Here is a 21,251-nt window from a genome sequence, read left to right as displayed (position 1 = left end):
AGTCTCATTCGATCTCCTCTTTACTGTGGATGCCACTGTCACCATCACAGCCACTGGGAGGAGCACACTTTAACCCCCTGTGTGCTAAGGGAAAGGGTGGGGGCATTCAGGGCTGTAAAACTAGCTATGTACACAGAACATTCTAGGGAGAAAGCCACCCCAAGCACACGCGGGCACAGTGGGAATTGGGGTCTGGAGCTCAGTGGGGGACCGTGTGTGGCAGGCAGGTGTATGCACGTGAGGACATGCAGGGGAAGGGCTCGGGAGGTGGCAGAAACATTGCTGGGGCCACCTGCAGGCTTCAAGCAGCTTGGCTGGATGGCCAACCTCTGGGTCCTCCCAGGTTCCTCGGCTTTAGGGGTGAGCCCCAGGTGAGAAACCCCTCCCTCCTAACTTTGACCTTAAACTCAGAGTGGAGGAAGAGACTGTAGGACCAGGTCCCCAACTAAGGGTCCCCTCCCACTATGCCAGATGTGGCGGGTACCTGGCCCCTTCCTAACACTGACACCAGACCAGGGCCAGGGTACCGGCACGGGCCAAGGGAATAAGGCAAGCAGGGGTGTCCACTTGGAAGGCCAGGGCTGTGAAAGGCAGTGAGGGGGACCTAGGACCCCCAGCAGAGAAGTGGCAGCTCTGGGCTCAGAGAGGAAGAATGCCATGGAAACGTATCTCTGGGACACCCTATCAGGGTGGAGGCAGCCCCCAATCCTCAGGCATTGCCCACAGAGACTGGACCCAGGGAGATCACCTAGGAGTCTCCATAGGGACAGAGATTGGCACTTAGGGGCCACCACAGACCGGTCACCGCAGTGATTTCCACAGAGACAAGAAGCTGGTCATCAGGGAGAGCCTCCTGCAACCTGGGGTGGGGACAGGGAGGGTCACCATGGTGGCCGGCTCCAGAGACAGCAGTCCATCCTCTTGGGTGCAGATGAGTGGGGTGGCCTCTAGCTGACACGGTACGTGGACGTGTTCTTAGGCTCCGTGCTGGGCACACACCAATCACCGGCCTCCTGGATGGTCTGGTAGTGGCGCCAGGCTGACTTGTTGTAGACGGGCAGGCGTTCCACCGAGTCCGTGGACAGGGCCTGAAGGGCATCAGGGTCAGCCTCTCCTGCTTCCCTGCGCCTTGCCCACTCCTCGGCAGACCAGCCTTGCCCCGGTACGCTCTGGTGGCCATTGACTGTGGCCCACATGTTAGCCCAGCCAAGTGCCAGACACTGGCTGAGATGACTAACCCAGAAAGACCCATGAAAGGGTCTGTCCCTTCTGTGGCTTGCTCCTGCCCATTCAATAAGGCTGTTCACTTAAAGGTCAGGGAGGGACAGAAAGGAGGCTAGGCTCTGTGACCCTGAACAAGGTCACCAGCTCTGGGCCTCAGTCTCCCCCTGAGCTGAATCAGGAGTTCTCTGTGGTTCCCCCCTTTCCTTCTGAGTCTAGCAAGTCAACGGTTCCCAGAACAGGGTCTTACTCATGCAAACCACAGGCTCCCTGAAATTGCCTGCCAACTTAGAAGTGCCTGGTGGCTGGGAACTATAGCTTTGCTCTGATTCTCAGTCTGGAATCAGGAAAAGACTGGAGGGATGGAAAAGAAACCTAATAACAGGCCCGACCTATCAGCAAACTCCCCCAGCCAGACTCTGCAGGCAGGGGCCCTCACCTTGAGATAGATGACAGCGTCAGTCCCAAAGCCCTCCATGGAGAAGAGCTGCAGGTCCCCCTGGAAGTACTTGGCATAGAGGCGGGAAATGGGGAGCCCATACCCGAAGCCAGCCTGCAAGGGGATGAGAAGGGAGCGTGATGAAACACTGGCCCTGGGCTTCCTGGACCTGCAGGGACCGATGTGCTGAGTGAGGAGGGCCAAGCTGGGGTCGTGCAGGGGGACTCCCAGAACTGGGGTCGGGAGGGGACATGAGAAAGGGACAGCTCTGAGGCAAGATGGGGACTGTGGGATAAAGGAAATCGGTCTGGCAGAGGGAGGAAGGCTGCGGAGCATGGGGCGGGTGGGGAGCAGTAAGCAGGGCAGGGAGTGGGGCTCGGGACTGGTAGCCAGGGGTCTGGGCAGGTCACGGGGCACCTCTTTGTCTCAATTTCCCACACCCAGCTCCGCCTACTCTGCTGGGGATGGACAGGGAGGTGTTGATGAGCTGAACAACTCCAAGAGAGAGGTAGTTACTTGTGGAGAGAGAGAGGGGAAGGGAGAGTTGAGGAACAGTGACAGACAGACACCCACAGATAGGTAGGTAGGTACAGGCTGGGGAGAGACAGGAGGAGCAGGGAGGCCCAGACGCAGACTCACACACGGCCACACAAGGACGGAGGGACCACGGGAGGTAGGGAAGCGAGAGATGGGCAAGAGTGACAATTTGATAAGAAGAGACCAGAAGACCAACAGGCATTCTTCAGGAGGCCAGTGCGGGGAACCAGAGTGAAGCCATCTCACCAGTGGGGTTCCCCCGGTGCCAGGCTGAGGCGTGGGGGCCGTGGAGTACATGTAGCTGAAGAGTCGCTCAATCTTCCTCAAGGGAACACCCCCACCTTGGTCACTCATCTGGGGGACATGGGACATGTCAGGGTGTCTCCAGACCTCAGTTTTCTCCACACCCCACCCCTGACCTTCTCAGATCTTCCTCACCCCCAGGGGCTTCCTTTAGCCCATCTCCCGGCAGGAGGGAAGTCTCCACACCACTGCTCTCTGGCCCCCAAAGTCAAGGGTCACTTACTTTGATGGAAAGATCTTCCTCGCCCAAGGCCACCATGACCTTGAGAGGTGGGAGAGTGAGGCTGGATTCATGGCTTTCCACAGTTGCTCGCATGGCATTCTGTGGTGGAAAAGGGGTAAGACACAGTGAGAGCAACCTAGACCTCACCACTCCCACCCCCCACAAAGGACCATCCCCGAGCCTCCTCACCTTGAAGAGTTCAAAAAGCATGTGGTAGAGGTGGGAGGGGACATAGACCATGTGAATTGGCTGTTTGGAGTTGGATGCTGCCAGGGAAGTCCAAACCAAAGATCAGGAAATTGTCAAGAGGTCACCATTCAGCATTCATTCACCAGCATCTAACACCCAGCACTCAACCACCATCCACTGGCCATCCATCGTCCATCCATATGCTCATTCGTTCATCCATCTATCCATCCATTCAGTGTCCATTCATCCATCTATCTCTCCGTATAATATCCATCCATTATACAGTGTCTGTCTGTCTGTCCAGCCATCCATCCATTATCCATCCATTCATCAATCATATCCATTCAATATCTATTCGTTCCTCTATCTACCCATTCAATGTCCATCCAACCATCCAATTGTCCCTCAATCTATGCATCTGTTCAAACATCTATCTTTCCCATCTATCCATTCAAAGTACAGATCCATCCTTCCACTCATCCACTGTTTATCTACCCATCCATCCATCATTCATCCACCCAAATAATATCTGTCTATCCTAAATGTAGCCTACTAGCATTCACCTTGATACCAGAATACCCTGTAGAGCTTTTTCACCCAGGGGAGAGGGGAGGGGGCTGCCCAGGTTATTTTGACACGAGCATGCTACTTCCCAAGAATCACTCTATCCTGGAGAGTTTTCTTGGTTTTAGAGACTGAGTGTCTCTTCCTGGTGCCTGGCACAGAGCTTTGTATGTAGCAGAAGCTCAATAAATGTGCAGTGGATCAATGAATGAAGGAAACTCAGGCCCTGTGCTGGGCAGTGGAGACATAAAGTTGAATAAAATTCAATCCTACCCTCTCAGAAATTCAAGTCTAGACAGAGAAACGCACAGCTGACTTTCACATTAGGTGCTGTACCCAGAGCTGTGTGCTAGGCCCTGGGCTTGACCCCAGGGATCCTGAAGTAAAGCGGCCTGTCTCTGCCCTTTGGTTTCTGCCAAGTAATTCAAACACTGCAATTTAGAGGTACACTTGGGGCAGGCGGTGCCTAACTCTTCCTGGGAGGTCCGGGAAGGCTTTTCAGAGGAGGTGGACTTGAACCGGGTCTTAAGGAAAGACTAGGATGTGGGCAGTGCGACTTCCAGGCACAGAGGCATGAACACCTCAGGTTTCTGGCCCACAGGCCAGGGTGGCTGAGGATCAGGTGGGTGGAGGGGAGGGTAGAGGCCCTGATCCTCCTCACCCCTCCACCTTCAAGGTATTTATCCAGTTCACCCCCTTCTTTTCCTCTCTGCTGCCTTCCCTTCCCCTTGCCTGAATCTGCAATGACCTCCTAACTGGTCTTCCTGTGTCCTCTCCTGCCTCCTCCAACCTCTAAATATCTTTTTTTCTTTAATATTTATTTGATTGCACTGGGTCTTAGTTGTGGCAGGTGGGCTCCTTAGTTGCGGCTCACCGGCTCCTTAGTTGTGGCATGTGAACTCTTAGTTGCGGCATGCATGTGGGATCTAGTTCCCTGACCAGGGATCGAACCTGGGCCCCCTGCATTGGGAGCACAGAGTCTTAACCATTGCACCGCCAGGGAAGTCCCCTCTAAATATCTTTAGAATGTTACTCAGATCCTGTCATCACCATGCTTCCAACCTCCAGTGGCTTTCTGCTGCTCTCAAAATCCCAGCTCCTGTCTGTGGTCCACTGGCCCTGCATGCCTAGCCTCTCTCCCACCCATCACCCCTTTAATCTCCTAACCCCACCACACTGGTCCTTCTGGTCCTCGACTACCCCATCCAAAGTAGGACCCTTGTAGCCATCCTCTTGTATCCGTTATTCCCTTTCTTCTTTTAGTAATAGATGCCTCTCTCCCCCAAAGTTTTGACTAGCACATGACTACCCAGCTAGAGACTAAATTCCCAGCCTCCCTTGCAGCTGGGAGACTTAGGAAAGTGCTATGTTCAGCTCTTGGGCCCTGCCTTCCACATCCTCTTTCCCCTTCTCCAGGCTGGAACTAAGACATGAGGGTGGGTAGCCAGCTTTAACCATTCTACCCCAGGGGCTGGGGAGAGGGAAATCTCTCTCTCAAATTAAACCAGTTTTTGGATTTTGGGAAGACAGCCAAACTGATATCTCATCTAATACACTGCTCCTATCCATCTCTGTCATGTTACCCCATTGTGTTTCCTTCCTGTCACTTATCATGACCTGAAATTATCTTGTTTGTTATTTGTTCATTGGTTAAAGGTCCCATTCCCCAACCTCCCCAGTATGGAGAATGTAAGCTCCGTGGGAACGGGGACCTTGCCTGTTGTGTTTACTGCTTAATAAATATTTACCAGATAAATTAATAATAATAATACAATAATAGCTCTGCTTCTCCCTCATCCAGGTAACAGTTCATTTCCTGAGTCCCACCTCACTTTCCTCTCCCATGTGCCCAGCCCTTAGACAGACAGACAGGCAGACACACAGCCTCACTCCCTCACCATTGATCTCCTGGATCTCCAGGTCAGGTGAGGCCATGTAATACTTGTCACACAGGAGCTTGGCCATGTCGTAGGCATCTGAGAGAAGAGAGGGGTCATCAGGGAATGGGGTGACCTCTCCCCAGCAGGCAGTCCTCTTGGCACCAACACTGGGCTTCACCAACACTGAACCCATGGGGACGTGGCCCCCACCCACTGGGGAATGGGTCACCATCTGGCCAGGTTAAGATTGGGGGGTCACTGGGGCTCCTCTGTGGGCCAGGCATGGTGGGGACAGCTCACCTTTCACCACCTCAGAGACGCTGCAGTTGGGATCGATGCTGCCGATGTGTTTGGGGTGGGCTGGGTTGGTGCTGCCGTCAAAGATCAGGGCTGCGGGTGGGAAGGGAGGGCGCGGTTAGCGGGGCCACACAACCCCAGCGCTCCCTCTTCCCCCACTTCTCCAGCGCTCCACCCCTACTTCTAACACTTCTGACCCTAATGCTGCACCCCCTCCCCACCCTCCTACCCTCTCTCCCCTGACCCCTGGCCCCTCCAACCCTGGCTCAGGCCAGTCTTGGACCTTTGTAGGCCTGAACCATTCTTCTCAGAAGTTTCATCCCCATACATTCTACATTATATTTATTCTTCTCTTTTGCTATACATTTAAAAATAATTTTTACCTTCTTGTGTAATTAATGACTGGCTACGATTTCTCAACAATCATAATTAATACTCCTGGAGTAAAGAACACTAGACAACAACCTGTGTCCTAACATAACGAGACTTTTATGAATACCACGTAAAGAGGCGACACAGTTTTGCATTCTGTAAACATCTGAACAGTGAATGGCCCTGCGCCCGCTCACTGTGCTGGTTGATGAGCATGCGGATGGAGATGCGGCTGAGGTAGAAGCGGTCCAGGAAGTACTGGATGTTCTGGTTGGAGACGGGGTCGTCGCCGTAGGTGTCCTTGTACTCCAGCACGCCCTGCGCCATGGTGGGCACCACGTCATTGTGGCGGTTCCGGATGGTGACCAGGGCGTCGCTGAACCTGCGATGGGGGTAGATGTTGGCCCTCACCCCGCCCCAGCCCTGGGACACCCTCAGACTCTCCCCGCTTCTCTCCACGGTGCCTTCACCCACTCGACTCTCCCCAGCCCACTCCTCCGGAAGCCCACCTCAAATCTCCCACTGCCTGCCTGACAGCCTGGGAGCTCCACAGGGGCGGGGCCTGGGTCCCCCCATCAGACTCAGGGCACACCAAGGATCGGGGGCTGTCTGCCCCCCCAGACTGGACACCCCTGAGGGCAGGGGCATTTCCTTCATCCTGCTGGCATTTCTGCCCCCGGGGCTGTGGCCCTCACCTGCCCTCCCGCCCCCAGCCAAGGCCTCACTCACTGGCTTAGGGTCCGATGGTCCTCAGGGTCCTTGTCCAGGAACTCCATGATGTCCAGGAGACTCTGGACATACCTGTGTGCGGGAGGGGGCGGGGGACGCCTCAGCCCCAGGCCGGGCCCTGGCACACCTGACTCTGCTGACCCTACTTCCATCCTGTGCCTCCAGTGGGCACCGCCCAGAGCTGGGCCACGTGGGTTCACAAGCTGCGTCAAAAATGCTCTCACTCTGCTCCCTCCGTATGTGAGTCTCCCCAACGACGCCGCAAGTTATGCAAGAAAGTCTCTAATTTGTTGGTACCTAGAGCACCTTTGCTTGATATCCTAGAATAGCAGTCCTCAAAGGGGGTTGGTGACCACCCCACCCACAGGTCTCCAGGATGAGGAGACTGAGGCCCAGACCGGGAAGGAGGCCTTGCCCGAGACCAGCAGCGAGAGCAGGCTGGGGCAAGGCACTTAGCTCCCCAGGGCCCGTCGTGGAAGCAGATCTTAGTGTTTGTCCCGCAGGGTTGTTGCTGCATCCCACGGGCACAGGTGGCAGAGTGGCCAGCCCAGAGCTCTCACAGAGCAGGGGTTCAGGGAGGAAGACGAAAGCCTCATACTCCCGACTCCAGGCACCAGGAGCTGTGCAATCTCCTAGGGAACTGGATTTTAAATGGTGGGTGGTAAGGACTCGGGGTGGGGTGGGCATGCCCAGCTCTGACACTGGGTAGGGCTGGAGCCCATGGAGAGCCTGAAGCGACCCGGGATGCCCAGATGGTGCCAACCTGGAGCCACTGTGCCCCCGCCCCTACTGCGAGGCAGGACGCCACTGCTTCCTTGCTAACACCTCAGCCCGCAACAGCCCATTCTCCTGGGGAAGGCAGAGAGCTGAGCCTCTCTCCGGCAGAAACACTTCCAGCCGGCAGGAAGGAGGGGCCACCGAGAGCTCTGAGGAGGGCAGGGACCCCGGGGCCTAACAGTCTCTCCAGAAGAGGCCCCCACCACAATCGGAAGCATTCCCAGGTACACAGAGCCTTGACCTTGACAGGTAAGAACGGCAGTAATTAGCCCCGTTTCACAGTCTCCTCAACTGAGGCCTGAAGCAGTTCCACAGCTGGGAGGTAGTATAGTGAAGACCGGCTTCCAGCGCTCCCGCCACTATACAGTGCTGGCTGCTCAAAATGCTCAGCCCATGGGGCCTGCGGTTCCCTCTGCCTGGAATGCCCTGCCCCCTTCACCCACTAACTGCTACTCTTCCCTCTCTTGCTTAACCCAGTAGAGAAGAGGGTAAAAGAGCCAGCTTTGAAGCTGGCTCTGCCGAGTTCCAGGCTGGGTTTTTCCACTTTGAGCTGCGTGGCTCTGGGTAAGTCATGGAACCTCTCTGGGCCTGAGTTTCCTCATCAGAAAAGGGAGGGTTTTGTACCTACTGCTATCACGGCTTTTTGGTGAGAATTAAATGTGATAATTAACACAGTGCCTAGCAAACAGTGAGCACTCTCTAAATGTTTGCTCTTGTTTCGAACAGTGGTTCAGACACTGTCCACGGCTGAGTGCACCCTCTGAGTCCCCAGGTGGCACATGACACACACCTCCTGGTTGTACTGGGCAAAGACTCTGAATCACGCCATGTTTGAATCTGTCACGCTCTGGACAGCCACTGATGGCAGGACTGGGGCCGTCCTCGCCCCGCTGCTCCTGCCTGCCCTCCCCACCCCGGGCCCAGCACAACGCCTGGCAAGAGGTGGCGGAGTCACTGGTAGGGGGAGGCGAGAGGGCAGAGGAGATCAGCTCCCCCTCGGTGCCCCCTCACTGTCCCCGCAGCCCCGGCAGACAGTCAGAGCGGCCCTCCTTCAGCCTCACCTCGGGCTCCCTGGAGAATAAGAACAGACGACACTTACCCAGTGACCGTTAGAGCTCAGAGTCTACACAGGGTCTCTCATCTCCCAGCAGCCTTCGTGAGCATGTGGTATTTCCCCCCTTTTGCAGACAAGGAAACCAGCTCAGCGAGGGCAGGTAATATGTGCCAGGCCACACAGTAAGCATTTGCACTGGGATTCCAACCCAGGTCTGTCTGATGCCAAGTCTACACCACATGGCCAAGTGCTCACTGTCTACACCGGTCCTAACAGTGATGCTGATGGTGAAGGCGGCCCAGCATTTACTGGCACCGGCCTTGTGCCAGGGCTCTGCTCTGTGTTCCCCTACTTTAACCTCCACAATGACCCTGTGAGGGCGGGGAGGGTGCTACCGCTAGACCCATTTTACAGATGAGGAAGTTAACATGCAGAGCTGGGATCCTCTCTCACAGGCCTGTGTTACTCCAAATCCCTCATTCCTTGACCATACCCAGGAGAATGCTTCATGCTCATGTGATTCTTAGAGGGAGGGGGGATTTGGGAGGAGGACCTGCAAGTATGCAATGGTGGGGACAGGCAAAGAGAGGAGAGGGAGGAGACTAGCTGAGGGGTGGGGGCCCTGGAACCCCTTCCCAAGACCCTGGAGGCAAGCAGAGAGAGCTAGGGGCCCCTGACCAGCTTGGCCAGGAGCGGGGGCAAGGGTAGGATGAGAGCTCTCACTGCTGGCCCCGCCCCTCTGTGGCTGCCTAATGAACCATAGAGGGCGCTGTCACGTGGCCAGTGAAGTAGAACAAAGGGCACCAGGCTGGACTGGCGATGAGCAGCTCCCGCCCGCAGGGCTCTGGGGAGAGCTGCAGCCTCAGGCCTCAATCTCCTGACTGTGAAGCAGGGTTTAGAATCCCTACCTGCCTCCCTCGCAGGGCCATTCCTTCAGGGGAGTTGTCCTGAGTGTGCTCTTGGAAGGAAGAAGAGAGAATGACAAAGATTGTCCCAGGGGAACCTTGACCCTGGCCTGAAGCCCCCCAAGGGCCTGGCAGACCAGACCTCACCCTTGGGCCAGATCTTGGTCCTAAAAAGGGAAAGACGCTGGGGAGGGAGCGATGCTGGCTCCTGGGCTGCCCACCCCGAGGGCCAGAGAAAGAGCTGGGCTTAGACACAGGCGGTCTGGACCAGTGGTGCAATGACAGATGCGCAACCTGCCCTGGGCCTGGCAGAGCAGGCAGTGGGGCCAATGTGACGCCCTAGGGAAGGCCTGGCCTGCCGACCTCAACAGTAAGCAAGGCCGCCCAGGACTTCCTGGGTGAGATCTGGAGCTTCCTTCCCCTCCCCTCCACCGAGGTAATGTGGAAGCCCCATACCCTGCCTTCTGGGGCTTTCTAGCCATTCCAGAGCCCTGGATTTAGGAGGTGGGAGGAGTGGAACACAGGGAGAGGAGGGAGCAAGACAGCATATGTGTGTGTGTGTGTGTGTGTGTGTGTGTGTGCGCGCGTGCGTGGGTGTCGGAATGAGTGCCCAGCAGCTGGGGAGGAGGCGTGTGCAGCCTTGCGTGGGGGCAGAGGAGTGGTAAGCGAGTGTGAGTCTGGGCGCCTGCGGGTGTGTGTGCACCACGTACTAGTGTCCACAGCCGCTGGGGACCACGGGTGTGAACAAGGCAAAGGCCCTGTGAGGAGGGGAGAGGGGGCAGACGTGTCCTCCATCTATCTGGAAGCTGCTTGTGGAGGGGTGGTGGGCACGGCCCTGAGCCAGGCCGACCTGGGTCCCATTGCTGGCGGTGCCACTCAGGTTCCTGTGTGTGAAGTGGGCTTCGCAGCAGCAGGCGCGGATTAGAGGAGATGATGCTGGTGCCCGGTCTCCACTCTGATTACGTAAGTGGTGGCTGAGGGATTCAATGGCAGGGTTTGGCCCTGGGTGCCCGGAACCTGTGAGGTGGTCATTCTTTTCAAGGACAAGGACTGGGTTTGGGGTCTACATACCTTGCTGATGCAAGGGAAGTTCATAAGAAGGTGCTGGTGATACCCCTTGCCACCCCCTTCCCTATACCCCTGCAAAGGCTCTACTGGTGACAGGAGTGACTCGCTGTCATTTGATTCTACTCTGCAACAATCACTCAACCCTCCATTTTCTCGAAGTACATCCCCACCGACTCCACGCCCTTCCTCAGGCTGTCTTTCTCTCCTGAGAGGAAGCAGGGTTACCGCTCTGTGCCCCCACAATACTAGCCATCAAACAATCTCTGTAAAGAAAATCTACTTTCCCACTGACTTGCTCTGTGAGCTTAGAAATCTCTGACTCCTGGTCACTGTCCCAGAATGCGGTTCTCTCCTTTCCCTTCAAGAATGCAGCCTCCAGATCACACAGCCTGGGCTGGAATCCCAGTGGAATACCACTTATTACCTGAATGAGCTCAGACAAGTTTCTTAATCTCTCTGAACCTCAATTTCCTCATCTACAAAATGGGGATAATAACAAGGCCTACTTCATCAGGTTGTTGTGAAGTTAAATGAATTAATACATGGATACGCTTAGAACAGCTCCTGATGGCCAGCAGGCCCTCCAGGCATGTCTGCTTCTGTCATCGTCATCATTATTATTACTACACTGTGAAGAGAACCTCTGCCACAGCACATCATCTTTGTCCTGGAGGTGCTGTTGCCAGAAGCTCGCAGACATCACGCACGCTTAGAGAGTTCCGTGTACTTTCACATCCAGCAGTGGCATCTGACCCTTAGAAACAGAATGGATCCCCATTTTACAGATGAGGAAGCCGAGGCTCAGAGGGGCCGTGTGGTTGGCCAAACATTAAGTGTCTAGCAAGCAGCAAAGCCAAGCCTCAGAGTCAGGCACGCCGGCACCACACCCCGGGCTTTCCTCTACCTTCCAGTCACTTCCAAAACAAGTTCCCACAACACCAAGTCTGACCGGTTGAAATAATACATCAGGTTTGTTTAGAGCCAGGAATTCTCCACTTGCCCACAGTGATTCCTGCCTGGAACCTTTCTCCAGCTGAATAGAAACTCCATTAGCTGTTGCCACAGATTAACTATTACCTCTGCTCCTACTAATAGCAGGTGCACAGGGCTTGTCCATTTCCAAAGGGGAGGTTTTGCTCCTCACTCATCAGACTCTGAGGCTAGTGGGCCTCTTGCCAGGCTCTCTGATAGGTCGTCCCCCTCCTCTCCTGCAAACTCTACCCACCTCTACCGCCTCCATCATCCAAGCTGGCAAGGGGGTTCCCCTGGATAGGGAGGTCTGCCCTCTCTCACAGGCAGCCGCCTCAGAGAGTCCTTCCTTCCCTCAGACCACAGTCTCTCTTGCTGCAGCTGAGGCCCATGCTCTGGAAACAATCTCAGCAGGCGGTCTCTTCAGTGTGTCAGCACACTCTAGCAATACCTTGGCCTGCTCCCCTCTAAGTGAGTCATCCACTGGGAAGTATTCCCTTTTGTCTAACTTCACTCCCTCCTGCTGTTGCTGGACATTACTTCCCAGCTTTGAGGGAAGAATAACGTCAGGCCAAGCCCCCCACACGTGTAACTGAGTTTCAGGAAGGGACTCTGTGGGCCTCGGGGGCATCACGGGCAGTTCAGCAGCTCCCTGCCCTCCCTCCCCACATCCCCTGACTCTTCTAGGAACATGGTGTCCAGGGAGGGGCCTGAGAAGCCTTGTCCTGGAGTCAGGGACCAGCTGGAGAGGCAGTCAGGTCACTCAGCTGGACAGAGCTGGAGGAGGGCTGGGGAGAACAGATGGCACCTTCTGTCCCTCCCCATGCCTTCCACACTGCCTGATGGCAGGAAATGCCGGTTGGCTCAGAGGTCTTGGACCTCTAAGGGACAGGGCCCAGCGAGGGGTGACCTTGTTGGGCTACATGCAAATCAGGCTCTGCCCTCTGTCCCCCCATCCACCTTCACCGCTTGCACTGACAGTACTATATCCACAAAGTGAGCGCTCAGATGCCCTAGCCGGGCCCTCTCCGGCCTCTGCACCTTTGCACAAGCAGTTCCTTTGGCCTGGAATGCCCTTCCCTCCCTTCTAGGTCAGGGTTCAGTTAGGCACCCTGTAAGGCCCAGTGACACGTCACCTCCTCGCTGCGTCCATTTCAACTTCCCCACAACTTTCTAATTCAACTGAAATTCACTGTGCATAGATCGTGTGCCTGGTCCTTCCTTACCTTATCCTCATTTAATTAGAGTAAGTCATGCATATGCATATTCATGCATAGAAAAAAGCTGGAAGGGCATCAATAAAGGGCACTTACGAAACCTTAATTGTGTTTGGTTAAGGGGTGGAGGGTAGTGGTTGGCATTCCCTTTTATCTACTTTTCTGTGTTCTCCAAATGTCAAAGTGAACATGTCATACTTCTGCAACGAGGGGAAAAAACCCAATCAATGTTATTTTAAAATAATACTTTGCTTTTAATTTAAATAAAACTAACTTTTCAGCATCTTACTGCTCCTGCCACTATGTAGCTCTTAGTTTGCCCTCTTCTACTCTCCCCGTGAGATCACAGGCTCCCTGAGGGCAGCTGCTGCTGCTGTTTCTTTAACCTAACACGGCACTGGGCTCGAAGTAGGTGTGGTTGTCGCGAATCCAAAAGGAAACCACAGCCATACCACACCTGCCACAGCCAGAAGCAAGGGCAAAAGATTTCTGCACACATGCCACTGAAGATCAACCATGATTACGCATTTACATACCCAGTTACAGAGCAAATTCTTGTTCCTTCTTCATGTGACTGGCCTCTGGCTAATGCCATTCAGTTACTTATCCCTGGACAGAATTTCTGAGTAAACTTTACTGAGGATTTCTCTCTGCTACTGCTGCTCTGTGCAATAAACTTTTGGTCTTTGCCCATCCAAAGCTCTTTGGAGTTGGTACTGTGCCATCCTTGTGTCTATTCGAGTGTTTTCCAACATCCAAAACATGCTGACTTGTTTGGATTTTTGTATAATTTGAAGATTAGCTTCTTCCTGTTTCTGCTTCCCACAAAGTTGCTTCAGGTAAATACTATCCAACAGGTGCTAGATTTTCAGGACCAGGGCTGGTGGCAAATGCTGACATTAGCCTGATTTGGGTTTTTGGCTGTGAAAATGATGATTTCCTAGGCGGATCCTGTGTTTCCAGAGACTGGAGCGTGGTGAGTAGAGGGCTGTCCCATAGACATGGAGGCTATGAGCTTGATCTGAGTCCCTGCTCTGGCCTAGGATTCCCACTTGACCGTAGGAACTCCCCTACCTCTCGGAGTCCCTGTGCCTCTCCTCTTTCCCCACCTCCCTCAAGGTTCCTGGGAGCAGGGGGCATCTGACAATGGGGTGGGAGGTGCGGGGACCTATTCAGGGGTCTCACCAGCTCTGTACCAGCTGCACCGAGGGTGTGCTCAGCACCCGGTCGGGAAGCAGGTTGATCTCTTTCATGATGTTGGCCAGGCGCACAGGCAACTCCTGCCTGAGGAAGGTGAATGAGGTTTTCTCACAGGCATTGCTGGACCCTGGTGGGAGAGGGAAGGGTGAGCTCACAGAGTTACAAAGCACTGGAGCCAGAGGACATCTTGGGGGGGGGTGGGGTCAGGTCACTAAATCCTTCATTTCCTGAGGGTTCAGAAGAGAAGAGATGGAGGCATGGGACAAGGAGCCTTTCCTGACCCCTGCACTGACTGCCACACCACCCAGCCTAACCCTTAGGGAGGTTGCATCCTCTCCCCACCCCCAGCTGAACCCTGCTTGCCTTCAACCACAGGGAAAAGGGCCACCCTGGGCCCACTGGGAGCTGCCTCCAGCCCAAGTTATCTCACTTCTTCTCTTTCTTTCCCTCCTAGTAGACACTCACTTTGGGGGGGTTGATCCAGGTGGGCAGAAGGGCCTGGGAGATCCATCCCTACCTTGGGATGAGCTCCCCCTGGCTGAGGGGAGCTATGCTCGGACCACCGCAGCTGCAGGGTCCCGGCGTCATCTCTGGCCCAGCTGGTCTTTATGCCCATTGTAGAGCTGCCCCTATGTTAATGCCCGCCCACCTGTGAGGTAGACAGGGCCTGAGAACCGGGGCCCAAATACTTTGATCCTTGGTCTGGCTTGAAAATGAAGAGGGAGTAGAGGACTGAATGAGGCCATGGCCTAGAGTCAGGAGACCTGGGTTCTAAGTCCAGGTTCTGCTTTTAACTGTCATCCAGTGCATGTCACCATCCTTCTGAAGGTCTATTTCCCTCACTGAACTCCAACTGGGGGACCAAACTCTACTGTGAGCCCCTCCCTGCTGTGACAGTTCTGTTAACTGTGGTCCAGTCTGGACTGGACAGATGCTGGGGGCTGGGAGTGGGCTCAGGAGGCTTTCCTACATGGGGGGAGCTCAAACAGGGAGGGGGGCAGGCGGACAAGTCTTGGGGAACAGGTGCCCTGTGTCCTGGCTGCCACCTCCCCGCCCCGTCCCATCAGTGACAAAGCTGTAACCTAAGCCAGGCTCTGTCTCCTCAACTCTTGAGAGACCTGGGCAACCCCTCCTAATCCCCAGCTGGCACCATAGAAATTCCGTGTGAACAGACAGGGTCCACACAATGCCTGTTTCAGTCTCCACGTTGGCACAGCCTTGCCACCCCCAGAACACTGATGGTAGGCGACCCAGGCCCAGGAACCCAGGGGGCAGCCAAGGATGGGTACAAGCTACCTGACCCCATCTCATGGTGCCCCGGACCCCTGCCCAGCTGGGGTAAGACGGCCAGGCCACAGCAGATTTGATCTGCAAGTGTCCTTGTCCTCTAGGACAGCTGGGGGCCAGCTCCTTCAGAGGGCGGAGGTGTACCGGCCAGGGCCTCTCTCCTGTTGACTCATCTGAAAGAGCCCCCTCCCCCAACCGACCCCTCCACGTCCACCCCTGCGCAGGTCTCCTTCCAGATGGCTACACCTCCCAGGGCTGCCTTGTCACTCCCACCAGCATCCTCCACATTTCCTCTCTGACTTTCACTTTTAGAGTCGCCAGGACAACCCCCAGTAACCCTTTAGTGCCTGGTTACACCCTCCTGCTCCAACATCACCGCCTCACTGCCCCTTCCTCTCCAAGACCCCTCACAAAGCCCGGGAAGACATCTTGGACCCTTCCTTCTCAGTGCCCACCCCTCCCGCTAACAGCTCAGTCTCTTCAGTCACGGTGCCCTTAACCCTTTCAAGCCCGGCGGCCGGCCCCTTCCTCCCCGTTAACCCTTTCCTGTCTGGACCCCTGCAAGCAAACCTGCCCTGTCACTCGGCCTCCCTTACCCTCCGTGTTAATCCTTCATGGCCAGGACTCCTTCACTCCACCCCCACCCCCCGCGGGCCCTCGCTGCCAGCCGCCTCCTGCCCACTCGTACCGAAGTCCAGAAACTGCTTCATGGAGAGCGGGGACGGGGAGAACTTGCTGAAGTGCTCGATGTACTTGGGCGCCCCTGCCAGGGACGCATTCTTCAGCAGCGCGCGGACCCAGCGCATGGCGGCAGCGGCCGCGCCTCCGGCTCGGGCTCCGGTCCCCGCGCGGGCAGCGCTGGCGCTCCGTTCGGCCCAGGCGGGCCCAGCGTCGCAGCAGCCGCCTACTCCCCACCCCAGCCCTGGCGGGGCTCCGAATCCCGGCCAATCGGCTCGTCGCGGCGCCCCGACGTTGCCAATGGCGGCTCACAAACAACTCCCGGAGAGCCAGTAGCCTCTCGCCCCGGCACGTGGCTGCCCCTGGGCCCGCCCCCTTAACCCGTTGTTTACCCTGAGCGGCCTGGTGTTTTCGAGAGGCCGCGCCGAGAGCCCGCCTCCCGGGCGTCACCACGCGCTTTCCTCCTCCCGGCTTAGCCCGGGTTAACCCCTGCCTCTGCTCCCCAGAGGCCCGTCATTCCCTTTCCTCTTACACGCCTTCCTTTCGCCGCTCCCTCCCTGAATCTCCTTCACTTGCCTTCCCTGAGATTGTCCGGGTAGCTTTGAATGCATTCCTTTCCTCCCAAAGGGGTCTGATTCACCTGTCCTGAATTCCACACACCTGCCCTCCCTCAGGGGTCTGGTGGGTTTCCAGTCCTGATGAGTGACTCAGACTGTGAATGTTTGCTAACTCCGGGTTCGGGATGCAAGCCCACGCTAATCCCTCATATAGATGTGCAACCCACCCACTCCCACAAATATCCAAGAGCTCAGGAAAAGGCGGCATTTTGCTTTTCCAGTTAAAAAACACCCAACCCCCTAACTAACGCCTAGCAGCGCCTACAATGAACTTTTCAGAACACTTTTATTACTCCCTACTCATTTTACCTGAGAAAGCAATCTTTTCCGCACTGGGCTTCCTTAGAGAAAGGTCCTTGAAGGTGATTTGTGCTGGAGGCCGAGAGCACACCCTTGCCCAGCAGCCCGGCTCTCTCGTGGGAACATAGCGCGCCCTCTTGTGGTCCAACGCGGTAAGTCCTGTTCCCCCCACCCCTCCCATTTGCCCCTTTGAGGTGTTTTTCACCCTTCAGTCCTTGGCTGGCACTCACCATGTGCCTAATAGGTGCTAGGCTTATACGCTGGGAACGGGAAACATAGACAGGATTGGGACATGGTCTCTTCCCTTGATTATTTCATTTCTCAGTTTGAGAGAGAGCTGCATAAGTAAATAATTAAATAGTTATAACAGAATGCAATTACAGCCAATGCAGAGCTATGTGCAAGGCTTCACAATGGAAGGGACTCTCTTAGCTGAATGAATAATAACCTATGTGCCAGGCACTGTTTGCATGCATCATCTCATTTAATTCTCCAGACAGCTCTACTGTGCTACTATTATCCCCATTTTATAGATGAGGAAAGAGGTTCAGGGATCATTTTCAACTGCAAATCTGAAGGTGTTACTTCTCTTGCTCACAGCCTTTTGATGGCTCTCCACTTCTTACTGGAGCCTTTCTAGCTCTCACATGATCTGATTTGGCTTAACTCTCCAGCCTCATCTCTCCACATTCCCCTGCTCAACTCCCAGCCATACTTATCTACTGCCTTGAACCAGCCTCCAATCTCCCCGCTGTTGCAAATGCTGTCTCTTACCCATGGATCATTCTTTCTTCTCACTTTCACCTACCCATTCTTCAGGCCCCTGACCCCCCAGGCTGGGTTATGGGCTCCCTCCAAAAGTTCCTTAGGCCTCCTGATCTAGCACTATTTTAGCTCTTATCACACCAAGTGGTAATCATCTGCTGACTCATCTGTCTCCCCAACTAGACTTTAAGCTCCACGAGGGCAGGGCTGTATTGGTCTTATTCAGCACTCTGTCTCCAGCACCAGGCACAGCACCCAGCACATTGAACGGAAAAGGAGAAAAAAGAAGTTGGGGTCACCGGGAAGACAGGCCACAGAGGTATCAGGGAGGACCACTGAACATCCCTCAGGCTAGCAATTAGGTCATTGATGATGTTGGTGAGTGCAGTCTTCAAGTTGCCCAGAAGAGTGTATGAAATACTATATGTAAAAAGCCAAGCCCTGTGCCTGGCACACAGTAAATAATTAATAAATAGCAGCTATTACTATTATTATCAAAATTAAAGTAACAAGGAAAAGGCCATGACCTCTGAGGCTACATGTAAGCGACAGAAAGAGATTTCCCATGATTGTCCCCTTAGAGCTGGACTTCCATAATGGGGCTCTGAGCTTGGATTAAATTCCTCCTGCAGAGATTGCTGAAGGGTGATAATGGGAGTGGTGTGGTGTGGTGTGGTGTATCAGTCAAGCTAGGTTAGGTGATGGGAGGTAACAAAACCCCCCAAATTCCCAAATTTCCCACTAAATGTACAACGTGGGTTGGTGGGGGGCTCTCAAGGACTCAGACTGACAAAGCTTTATCTCAACACAAGCTTCCACAGCAGCAGAGTTAGGAGAAGCAGAACTGGTAGAGTCTCACTCAGCAATTAACTGTCTCAGCCCAGAATTGATTCCCTTCCCTCTGGCTGACAACTCATTGGCCGGAATGGCCTCACATGGCCTCATCCAACCAGAAGGGCCCAGGAAATGCAATCCAGCCCTGTGACCAGAGAAGAGAATGCCCTTATGGGTTCTTTTACTGATATAAAAGCCAAGACCCTCTTCTGAAACTGTTCGGAGGTGCTGCAGCTCCAAGGAGCTCAAGAAGCTTGGCATTATAAAGGGTCCTTTTCTATAAAGTGGACATTGCTGCATCTCTGCCAGTATGTTTCTTTCATGAAAGGGTAGCTGCACCAGTCCTGAAAAATGACTACTTATTCTCACAACTGTGTGTGTGAGACAGACGGTGTGTTCTTATCCAAACAGGTGCTCACAGGAGGTGGGGGGCTGGGCCTGTGAAGCTGGCCAGAGGGATGCGGAGATCCCACTTCTTTCTTCAGCAGGAAGTGGTTGCAAAGGACTGGACCGAGCTGCACGGAACCCTGCTCAACCTGATCTGGGCTTTGGCAGCCCGCACGTGTATTATTCCTGGCCCAGTGAATAACCCAGATTCTGGAAAACAAACTGAGGTCTCCGGTTACTGGTTCTGAGAGCTCTGGGTAGGGGCTGGGGTTTTCCTGGAGGAATTGGACATTTCACTGTCAATCAGTGACAAATCCCAGCACAGAAAGTGAGGGGGTGGGCTCTGGTAGAGAGTGGGGAGGGCAGACAGCTGGCACAGGAAGGCAGACACGTCAGGAGGAGCCCGAGACAGCGGCTGGGTCTGAGGGCTCTGAGTAGCTGAATTGAAGATCTGCCTCTAGGCTTCTCTGGATGGTAATTTCCGGCCTTCTTTCTTGCCAAAGGTCACCGCCTTAGGGACAATTAACAGAAGGACCTGTGCCACAATTTAGGACAACCTTAGCGCAGAGGAGGCAGCGGAGAGCTTGACCCAGTGCTGTGGCTGTGGACTCAGGACAGAAGCACGTCTGGAGGAGCTGCCGCAGACTAGGGCTCCAGGTACTCCCGCCCAGAGGCTAGGACGTGGATACTATGACCTTTCAGTTTTTCTGGGCTTGGGTCACTGGTCCACCTTCTGATCGACTCATCTTGGTGCCTAGGGCTGGCTGTGGGGAAACTGAGGCAGTAAAGCAGGTTCTTGTCTGCATTTAGCCACCAGACGAGGGCTCTCGGCTCTCCACCCGTGCACCCAGCCTTGCTCCACCACTACCCGGGACTACCTGCTTCTACAGCAGAGTAGCTTCCTGCCTCTTCCAGACCCTGCACACCACCACCTCTTCTCCAGGCCCGGCGCACTGTCCACCAAAAGCCATTTTGGATTCCATCCAGTCTACTCAGGTCTTTTCTCTCATCTCATGTTCTGGATCTCAGTTATGTGACCATGACCATCCCTTAGACTGGGACACCCCTGAGAACAGGAGCAGGTATCTCCGCCGTAGAGCTTCACCCTCCCAACCTCTAAGAGCCCTGCACCTGGCTTTGTCCACCTGGGGGTCAGCTAGGTAGCATGATCCGTCAGACCGAATGGCGTTGGTGAGGCATGGGGGTGGATGGAGGCAGATGCAGTGTGTACGAACTGGGAGCTCTTTACTGGCTGCCGTGAGAAGCCTATGTACAAAGAAGGCACGAGGAGGGGGAGGGAGCTCCCCTGCTACAGTACCATGGAAGTGGGGAGGGGTTGGGGAGGGGGCCTGCCAATAGGCAGGGGTCAGGAGAGGTTTTCTGGAACCAGCCTCAACTTCTAGAATGGGCCACAGGGGAGAAGGCAGAGCTAACCTGGCTCTGAAAGCCAAGGACAGCCAAGAGCTCCACTTCTAGGTCTCCAACCCATGGTCAGTGGGGGCAGAGTGGGGTCTGGCTGATGTGGCATCATGGGGCTCCCTCCCTGTTCTACATTCAAGTGTCGCTCCCTCTGTGATCTTGTGGGGGTCCCTCCAGGCCAGGATGGTAATATGGGTGAAAAGTGGTATCTGCTCTGTATCCTTCCAACATCTCCTTGGCCCAGGACCAGTCCCCTCTTCTGTTGAGGATTCCATTGTGCTCCCAGGGCAGTCCCAACACAGTGTGTCCTGGCTGCCTAGCACTGTGTCCATCTTTGTTTCTTAGGGCTGAATTTCCTGCTAGTGCATGGAATGGCCATGGCTGAGGACAGAGGTTTCGCAACGATTCATGAAAGAAAGCCATCCTGGGGACCTTCCTTCTAGTTCCTTCCGCTCTTGGGTCTGAGCATGCCAGGTCCTGTGAACACCCCCTTGGACAACCTTAGGCAGGCTCCGACTCTCTGGCATGGGTACTGGGAGCTGCACCGGGGGCCTGTCAGTAGTTTTCATCTTGAGGACAGAGTCAATCCAGTGACTATGGCTCACGATGGGTCCAGTGTGAACAGAGAAGGTGTCACCACATTGGGGGCCTCTTCCTCCTGGCTCTGGTGGAGGCCCTTTGGCTTGGTTATGGCACAGGCAGAGGCTGGGACACGCATGTCCACGCACCATCTGGGGTGCACAAGCACACTCCACAAGCAGTGGGACCCATATGTGCTCATATGTGTCCAGCGCACAGGGCTGCAGTGCTCAGCAATGCAAGTTCCACGGCCCCAGCCCTCCTTCGGGGAGAAGGCCATGGCCGGACGGCACGTGCGTACACTTGAAGAGGTGTGTGTGCCTGAGCCTGCTGGTGCCAGCCAAAGGCAGTAGCCCCTGTGGACTGTCAGGGCATAACTTATGATAAATAGAAGAAGGGGACACTAGGGGAGCAGGGGTGGGATCAGGGAGGATGTCAGTA

General features: G+C 55.0%; 1 protein-coding gene across 5 annotated transcripts; it reads right to left on the bottom strand.

Moving 5' to 3' along the window:
• Window positions 1-2: 2 nt before the first annotated feature.
• On the bottom strand, window positions 3-16,936 carry PDK2 (pyruvate dehydrogenase kinase 2). 5 transcript variants are annotated; one of them, XM_061177068.1, is made up of 11 exons: window positions 16,836-16,936; window positions 13,930-14,071; window positions 6,755-6,826; window positions 6,223-6,407; window positions 5,657-5,746; window positions 5,375-5,452; window positions 2,913-2,989; window positions 2,724-2,822; window positions 2,444-2,551; window positions 1,661-1,774; window positions 3-1,088 (listed from the first exon to the last, which is right to left on the bottom strand). In XM_061177068.1, exons 2-11 carry the CDS (start codon window positions 13,995-13,997, stop codon window positions 948-950), a joined length of 1,032 nt encoding a protein of 343 aa, XP_061033051.1. In that variant the 5' UTR covers window positions 13,998-14,071; window positions 16,836-16,936; the 3' UTR covers window positions 3-947. The 5 variants fall into 5 exon arrangements, with proteins under 5 accessions (XP_061033051.1, XP_061033050.1, XP_061033047.1 ...); XM_061177067.1 differs by lacking the exon at window positions 16,836-16,936 and adding an exon at window positions 15,920-16,177; XM_061177064.1 differs by lacking the exon at window positions 16,836-16,936 and adding an exon at window positions 14,462-14,574.
• Window positions 16,937-21,251: the final 4,315 nt, after the last annotated feature.

This window comes from Eubalaena glacialis, chromosome 19 (assembly GCF_028564815.1).
Source record: "Eubalaena glacialis isolate mEubGla1 chromosome 19, mEubGla1.1.hap2.+ XY, whole genome shotgun sequence".
Lineage (NCBI taxonomy): Eukaryota > Metazoa > Chordata > Mammalia > Artiodactyla > Balaenidae > Eubalaena > Eubalaena glacialis.
This window is presented reverse-complemented; position numbering and strand designations above follow the sequence as displayed.